The sequence below is a fragment of the Volvox carteri genome (assembly GCF_000143455.1).
Source record: "Volvox carteri f. nagariensis unplaced genomic scaffold VOLCAscaffold_74, whole genome shotgun sequence".
In the NCBI taxonomy this organism is placed as follows: Eukaryota; Viridiplantae; Chlorophyta; class Chlorophyceae; order Chlamydomonadales; family Volvocaceae; genus Volvox; species Volvox carteri.
This window is the reverse complement of record NW_003307617.1, coordinates 2,994-10,419: the sequence shown is the minus strand read 5'-3', so window position 1 is coordinate 10,419 and position 7,426 is coordinate 2,994. Positions and strand designations below refer to the sequence as shown.

General features: G+C 53.7%; 1 protein-coding gene across 1 annotated transcript in view; it reads left to right on the top strand.

The window, feature by feature from the left end:
- Window positions 1-538: 538 nt before the first annotated feature.
- Window positions 539-7,426, top strand: part of VOLCADRAFT_98569 (uncharacterized protein) — a gene marked incomplete at both ends in the record, with an annotated part of 9,877 nt that continues 2,989 nt past the window's right edge. The window contains 11 exons of the mRNA XM_002957474.1: window positions 539-559; window positions 2,636-2,710; window positions 2,965-3,003; window positions 3,631-3,705; window positions 3,960-3,998; window positions 4,619-4,693; window positions 4,948-4,986; window positions 5,614-5,688; window positions 5,943-5,981; window positions 6,603-6,741; window positions 6,932-6,970. Coding sequence (XP_002957520.1) covers window positions 539-559; window positions 2,636-2,710; window positions 2,965-3,003; window positions 3,631-3,705; window positions 3,960-3,998; window positions 4,619-4,693; window positions 4,948-4,986; window positions 5,614-5,688; window positions 5,943-5,981; window positions 6,603-6,741; window positions 6,932-6,970 — 655 coding nt within the window. The remainder of the gene's footprint in view (window positions 560-2,635; window positions 2,711-2,964; window positions 3,004-3,630; window positions 3,706-3,959; window positions 3,999-4,618; window positions 4,694-4,947; window positions 4,987-5,613; window positions 5,689-5,942; window positions 5,982-6,602; window positions 6,742-6,931; window positions 6,971-7,426) is intronic.

Genomic DNA, 7,426 nt, shown 5'->3' with positions numbered 1-7,426 from the left:
GACCCGGGAAATCCCTGCAGGTTAAGCTGACTAGTTTCCCCCTACACCAAGCACTATCCCTTCTGAGCTCTCAAGGCCACACTACTGGGCTAAAAGACTCGACCGAACCAACCCCGTCCCGGCCCGCCGGCTGTCCAGTCGCCCCTCAGCGGCCGTTTGCCACAAGCCTGCAGCTGGCAGAGCCTGGCGCGGAGGTGTCTGCGATTGACCGGCGAAGAAGGGAAAGGGAAACTTGTCAATCCACGATTGATTTCTTTTCAGAACTAGCCAGAGACACAATGGATTTCAAGCTAAATTGCGTTCCCCAATCCACTTCGAACTGTATGAATGCGAATGAATAATCTTATTAGGGACAATAATACGGCACGGGAGTTTCATGCCCTCAAAGCGGGAACAAACGCTAGAACTGAATACATACATAGTTCTAAATCTTCTACTAAAATTTTCCTGTAGCGTTAGAGGCCTTTAATTCATATTGGCGAACGATGCTTCCCGAGCTACCGGGATACTGTAGGTTCAACATGTACATTTTATTTATATGGGCTACGGGGGGTTGAAGGTGGGTAACCGATGGGTAACCCATGGGTTACCCACCCAATCAGTGCCTTAGGGAATGGTGACAGCAGAGTCTCGAACTCCGAACACTAATATAATGAATCATATTATTTATTAATGATATGAAAGTTTCTTGCCGAAGCACTTCACGAGGGTGGCTTAAATGCGGCCCACCTGCCTCCATCTCAATTGCTGGAGTCTTACTGTAGTGCGAATGTCGTACACTACGTTGTGTCAGCATGACAAAAGTAAGTTCGTACAGTTAATGAGTACGGTTCGTAATTTCAGTAACTTACCGTTAATGTGATTAAGCTTTAATATTCTAAAAGGTAAATGTAGCTTGCTACACAAAGCCCGTCCATAACCGGTACATGCCCAGTGAAGTAACACAGAAGTACAGTAAGATTTCAGAGTCCGATAGTTGTGGTATTGACAAATACCGGTTGGTAGTAAGAGTTATTAATATTCACAGGCTTACCGTTGGTAGAGATGACCGTTGGGCTTCTGCCTTAGCAGTGTTACATTTCCTGACTGTAAACCCAACATCGAGGCCCCATGAGTGGGATAGACGTGTATAGCAGTGGCGTGCCTTAAGCACGCAGGCATGCACGAACTGCATCGGGGCAACCTTGGTTGCAGTCCTTTGTGGATTCCCAGGAGTCATACTCGGGAAACAGTTTGTGCCACCATACGAGATACTCCATGATGATGCGGCATCTGCTGTGAGACTGCCGGTGGGCGTGGATTTCGTCCATGTACCACAAGTAGGGGTTCGCCCTCAGCTGCAGAGATGGCAGGTGGGGGCAGCGTGTTGCTGACAGCCTTGTAGGCTCTCAGTTTGGAGACGTGGAACACATCGTGCATGCGACAGGTTGGCCGCTCGTCCAGGTGCCTGCAATGCTGGAATGAGCTCACATGCTTGGAACTGGGTGCAGGTGTGCAACTCCAGTTGGCTGTTGGGGGGAATCCAATATCATCAAGCACAGGCACAAGGCCTGCCGTGCGGGGCTGTTATGCGGGGCTTTGCACAGCACATTACTCTTTATGATCCAGACTACTAGCCAGGACGGTATCTTGGATCTTGCATACCCAGTCAGGGAGCCATGTGTAATCCTGCACCGGCAGGTGTATCCTCCACCCACGATCCCCATGCCATGCATACAGGTACATACCAAGCCTTAGCTGTGCTGCCATCATCACCTTGCGTGGCATGCAGGCTCAGCCACCGGCTGGGAGTCCATGCATACCGTTTGAGTTTGCGGCTGTGGAACTGCAAGATGGTCATGGTCCAACAGACATGCAGGGAGCTGGATGGATGATACAACCAGCTGCAATCGGGTTTCTTTCCCTTTAATGTGTGTGTGTGTGTGTGAGTGTGTTTACAGTATTTCCGCCGCCGACGCGGCGGGTGCCCTCACGAGCCGTGAGGCTCCAGAGCACGCTGTTGACGCTCATCAAAAACCTCAGTAAGGAAAGTAGCGATTTTCCTCGGATTGGTATTAAGAAATACCTTGCGCATATCAGTATCTTCAACGTTAATCAGAAACCTATTACGCAACTCAGTATACGCCTCACACTCCATAAGCACATGATATTCATCCTCAACCTTACCCGACGTACAGACCTGACACGTACGGCATTAATAGGAGCCAGAATATTGTATTGGGCTGGAGAAAGCGTCTGGTTGCTTGGGGTTCTCCAGATTGCATCTACATACTGCCAGGCCGCACTAGGGCTCCTTACATAAGGAGCGTGTGTAAGGGGGCAAGTGCAAACATGCTCTCGTGTCAACGAAATGTATGTATGCATGCGGTGGCCTTGATGATGCTGCATTCATGCAGAAGTAGCGGCTAATTAGGAGCGAGCAGGACTGAGGCCTGCTGCACGGGCACAGCTGGGTGTGGCGGTGTACGCTGTGCGTGAAACATGACGCCTGTGCCTGTGTCTGTGTGTGTAAGTGGGTGTAAGTGGGTGTGCGTGATGTTGTGTAAGGCTAGGGCGCCGGAGAGCGGATGCTGGGGCGTGCTGTGCCTAGCTTCGACATCATGGTGTAGTGGAATCACATCTGTCTCACACACAGGAGGTCCCCAGATCGAAACTGGGTGATGTCATCAGGCCCTGGGCGAAGTCCTCTTGCTGCGGTGCACTGCGACAGGTTGGCCGCTCGTCCAGGTGCCTGCAATGCTGGAATGAGATCACATGCTTGGAACTGGGTGCAGGTGTGCAACTCCAGTTGGCTGTTGGGGGGAATCCAATATCATCAAGCACAGGCACAAGGCCTGCCGTGCGGGGCTGTTATGCGGGGCTTTGCACAGCACATTACTCTTTATGATCCAGACTACTAGCCAGGACGGTATCTTGGATCTTGCATACCCAGTCAGGGAGCCATGTGTAATCCTGCACCGGCAGGTGTATCCTCCACCCACGATCCCCATGCCATGCATACAGGTACGTACCAAGCCTTAGCTGTGCTGCCATCATCACCTTGCGTGGCATGCAGGCTCAGCCACCGGCTGGGAGTCCATGCATACCGTTTGAGTTTGCGGCTGTGGAACTGCAAGATGGTCATGGTCCAACAGACATGCAGGGAGCTGGATGGATGATACAACCAGCTGCAATCGGGTTTCTTTCCCTTTAATAGGAGCCAGAATATTGTATTGGGCTGGAGAAAGCGTCTGGTTGCTTCGGGTTCTCCAGGTTGCATCTACATACTGCCAGGCCGCACTAGGGCTCCTTACATAAGGAGCGTGTGTAAGGGGGCAAGTGCAAACATGCTCTCGCGTCAACGAAATGTATGTACGCATGCGGCGGCCTTGATGATGCTGCATTCATGCAGAAGTAGCGGCTAATTAGGAGCGAGCAGGACTGAGGCCTGCTGCACGGGCACAGCTGGGTGTGGCGGTGTACGCTGTGCGTGAAACATGACGCCTGTGCCTGTGTCTGTGTGTGTAAGTGGGTGTAAGTGGGTGTGCGTGATGTTGTGTAAGGCTAGGGCGCCGGAGAGCGGATGCTGGGGCGTGCTGTGCCTAGCTTCGACATCATGGTGTAGTGGAATCACATCTGTCTCACACACAGGAGGTCCCCAGATCGAAACTGGGTGATGTCAACAGGCCCTGGGCGCAGTCCTCTTGCTGCGGTGCACTGCGACAGGTTGGCCGCTCGTCCAGGTGCCTGCAATGCTGGAATGAGATCACATGCTTGGAACTGGGTGCAGGTGTGCAACTCCAATTGGCTGTTGGGGGGAATCCAATATCATCAAGCACAGGCACAAGGCCTGCCGTGCGGGGCTGTTATGTGGGGCTTTGCACAGCACATTACTCTTTATGATCCAGACTACTAGCCAGGACGGTATCTTGGATCTTGCATACCCAGTCAGGGAGCCATGTGTAATCCTGCACCGGCAGGTGTATCCTCCACCCACGATCCCCATGCCATGCATACAGGTACGTACCAAGCCTTAGCTGTGCTGCCATCATCACCTTGCGTGGCATGCAGGCTCAGCCACCGGCTGGGAGTCCATGCATACCATTTGAGTTTGCGGCTGTGGAACTGCAAGATGGTCATGGTCCAACAGACATGCAGGGAGCTGGATGGATGATACAACCAGCTGCAATCGGGTTTCTTTCCCTTTAATAGGAGCCAGAATATTGTATTGGGCTGGAGAAAGCGTCTGGTTGCTTGGGGTTCTCCAGGTTGCATCTACATACTGCCAGGCCGCACTAGGGCTCCTTAAGCGTGTGTAAGGGGGCAAGTGCAAACATGCTCTCGCGTCAACGAAATGTATGTACGCATGCGGCAGCCTTGATGATGCCGCATTCATGCAGAAGTAGCGGCTAATTAGGAGCGAGCAGGGCTGAGGCCTACTGCACGGGCACAGCTGGGTGTGGCGGTGTACGCTGTGCGTGAAACATGACGCCTGTGCCTGTGCCTGTGTGTGTAAGTGGGTGTAAGTGGGTGTGCGTGATGTTGTGTAAGGCTAGGGCGCCGGAGAGCGGATGCTGGGGCGTGCTGTGCCTAGCTATGACATCATGGTGTAGTGGAATCACATCTGTCTCACACACAGGAGGTCCCCAGATCAAAACTGGGTGATGTCATCAGGCCCTGGGCGCAGTCCTCTTGCTGCGGTGCACTGCGACAGGTTGGCCGCTCGTCCAGGTGCCTGCAATGCTGGAATGAGATCACATGCTTGGAACTGGGTGCAGGTGTGCAACTCCAGTTGGCTGTTGGGGGGAATCCAATATCATCAAGCACAGGCACAAGGCATGCCGTGCGGGGCTGTTATGCGGGGCTTTGCACAGCACATTACTCTTTATGATCCAGACTACTAGCCAGGACGGTATCTTGGATCTTGCATACCCAGTCAGGGAGCCATGTGTAATCCTGCACCGGCAGGTGTATCCTCCACCCACGATCCCCATGCCATGCATACAGGTACGTACCAAGCCTTAGCTGTGCTGCCATCATCACCTTGCGTGGCATGCAGGCTCAGCCACCGGCTGGGAGTCCATGCATACCGTTTGAGTTTGCGGCTGTGGAACTGCAAGATGGTCATGGTCCAACAGACATGCAGGGAGCTGGATGGATGATACAACCAGCTGCAATCGGGTTTCTTTCCCTTTAATAGGAGCCAGAATATTGTATTGGGCTGGAGAAAGCGTCTGGTTGCTTGGGGTTCTCCAGATTGCATCTACATACTGCCAGGCCGCACTAGGGCTCCTTACATAAGGAGCGTGTGTAAGGGGGCAAGTGCAAACATGCTCTCGCGTCAACGAAATGTATGTACGCATGCGGCAGCCTTGATGATGCCGCATTCATGCAGAAGTAGCGGCTAATTAGGAGCGAGCAGGGCTGAGGCCTACTGCACGGGCACAGCTGGGTGTGGCGGTGTACGCTGTGCGTGAAACATGACGCCTGTGCCTGTGCCTGTGTGTGTAAGTGGGTGTAAGTGGGTGTGCGTGATGTTGTGTAAGGCTAGGGCGCCGGAGAGCGGATGCTGGGGCGTGCTGTGCCTAGCTATGACATCATGGTGTAGTGGAATCACATCTGTCTCACACACAGGAGGTCCCCAGATCAAAACTGGGTGATGTCATCAGGCCCTGGGCGCAGTCCTCTTGCTGCGGTGCACTGCGACAGGTTGGCCGCTCGTCCAGGTGCCTGCAATGCTGGAATGAGATCACATGCTTGGAACTGGGTGCAGGTGTGCAACTCCAGTTGGCTGTTGGGGGGAATCCAATATCATCAAGCACAGGCACAAGGCATGCCGTGCGGGGCTGTTATGCGGGGCTTTGCACAGCACATTACTCTTTATGATCCAGACTACTAGCCAGGACGGTATCTTGGATCTTGCATACCCAGTCAGGGAGCCATGTGTAATCCTGCACCGGCAGGTGTATCCTCCACCCACGATCCCCATGCCATGCATACAGGTACGTACCAAGCCTTAGCTGTGCTGCCATCATCACCTTGCGTGGCATGCAGGCTCAGCCACCGGCTGGGAGTCCATGCATACCGTTTGAGTTTGCGGCTGTGGAACTGCAAGATGGTCATGGTCCAACAGACATGCAGGGAGCTGGATGGATGATACAACCAGCTGCAATCGGGTTTCTTTCCCTTTAATAGGAGCCAGAATATTGTATTGGGCTGGAGAAAGCGTCTGGTTGCTTGGGGTTCTCCAGGTTGCATCTACATACTGCCAGGCCGCACTAGGGCTCCTTAGAGCGTGTGTAAGGGGGCAAGTACAAACATGCTCTCGCGTCAACGAAATGTATGTACGCATGCGGCGGCCTTGATGATGCCGCATTCATGCAGAAGTAGCGGCTAATTAGGAGCGAGCAGGACTGAGGCCTGCTGCACGGGCACAGCTGGGTGTGGCGGTGTACGCTGTGCGTGAAACATGACGCCTGTGCCTGTGCCTGTGTGTGTAAGTGGGTGTAAGTGGGTGTGCGTGATGTTGTGTAAGCCTATAGCGCCGGAGAGCGGATGCTGGGGCGTGCTGTGCCTAGCTTCGACATCATGGTGTAGTGGAATCACATCTGTCTCACACACAGGAGGTCCCCAGATCGAAACTGGGTGATGTCATCAGGCCCTGGGCGCAGTCCTCTTGCTGCGGTGCACTGCGACAGGTTGGCCGCTCGTCCAAGTGCCTGCAATGCTGGAATGAGATCACATGCTTGGAACTGGGTGCAGGTGTGCAACTCCAGTTGGCTGTTGGGGGGAATCCAATATCATCAAGCACAGGCACAAGGCCTGCCGTGCGGGGCTGTTATGCGGGGCGTTGCACAGCACATTACTCTTTATGATCCAGACTACTAGCCAGGACGGTATCTTGGATCTTGCATACCCAGTCAGGGAGCCATGTGTAATCCTGCACCGGCAGGTGTATCCTCCACCCACGATCCCCATGCCATGCATACAGGTACGTACCAAGCCTTAGCTGTGCTGCCATCATCACCTTGCGTGGCATGCAGGCTCAGCCACCGGCTGGGAGTCCATGCATACCATTTGAGTTTGCGGCTGTGGAACTGCAAGATGGTCATGGTCCAACAGACATGCAGGGAGCTGGATGGATGATACAACCAGCTGCAATCGGGTTTCTTTCCCTTTAATAGGAGCCAGAATATTGTATTGGGCTGGAGAAAGCGTCTGGTTGCTTGGGGTTCTCCAGGTTGCATCTACATACTGCCAGGCCGCACTAGGGCTCCTTAAGCGTGTGTAAGGGGGCAAGTACAAACATGCTCTCGCGTCAACGAAATGTATGTACGCATGCGGCGGCCTTGATGATGCCGCATTCATGCAGAAGTAGCGGCTAATTAGGAGCGAGCAGGACTGAGGCCTGCTGCACGGGCACAGCTGGGTGTGGCGGTGTACGCTG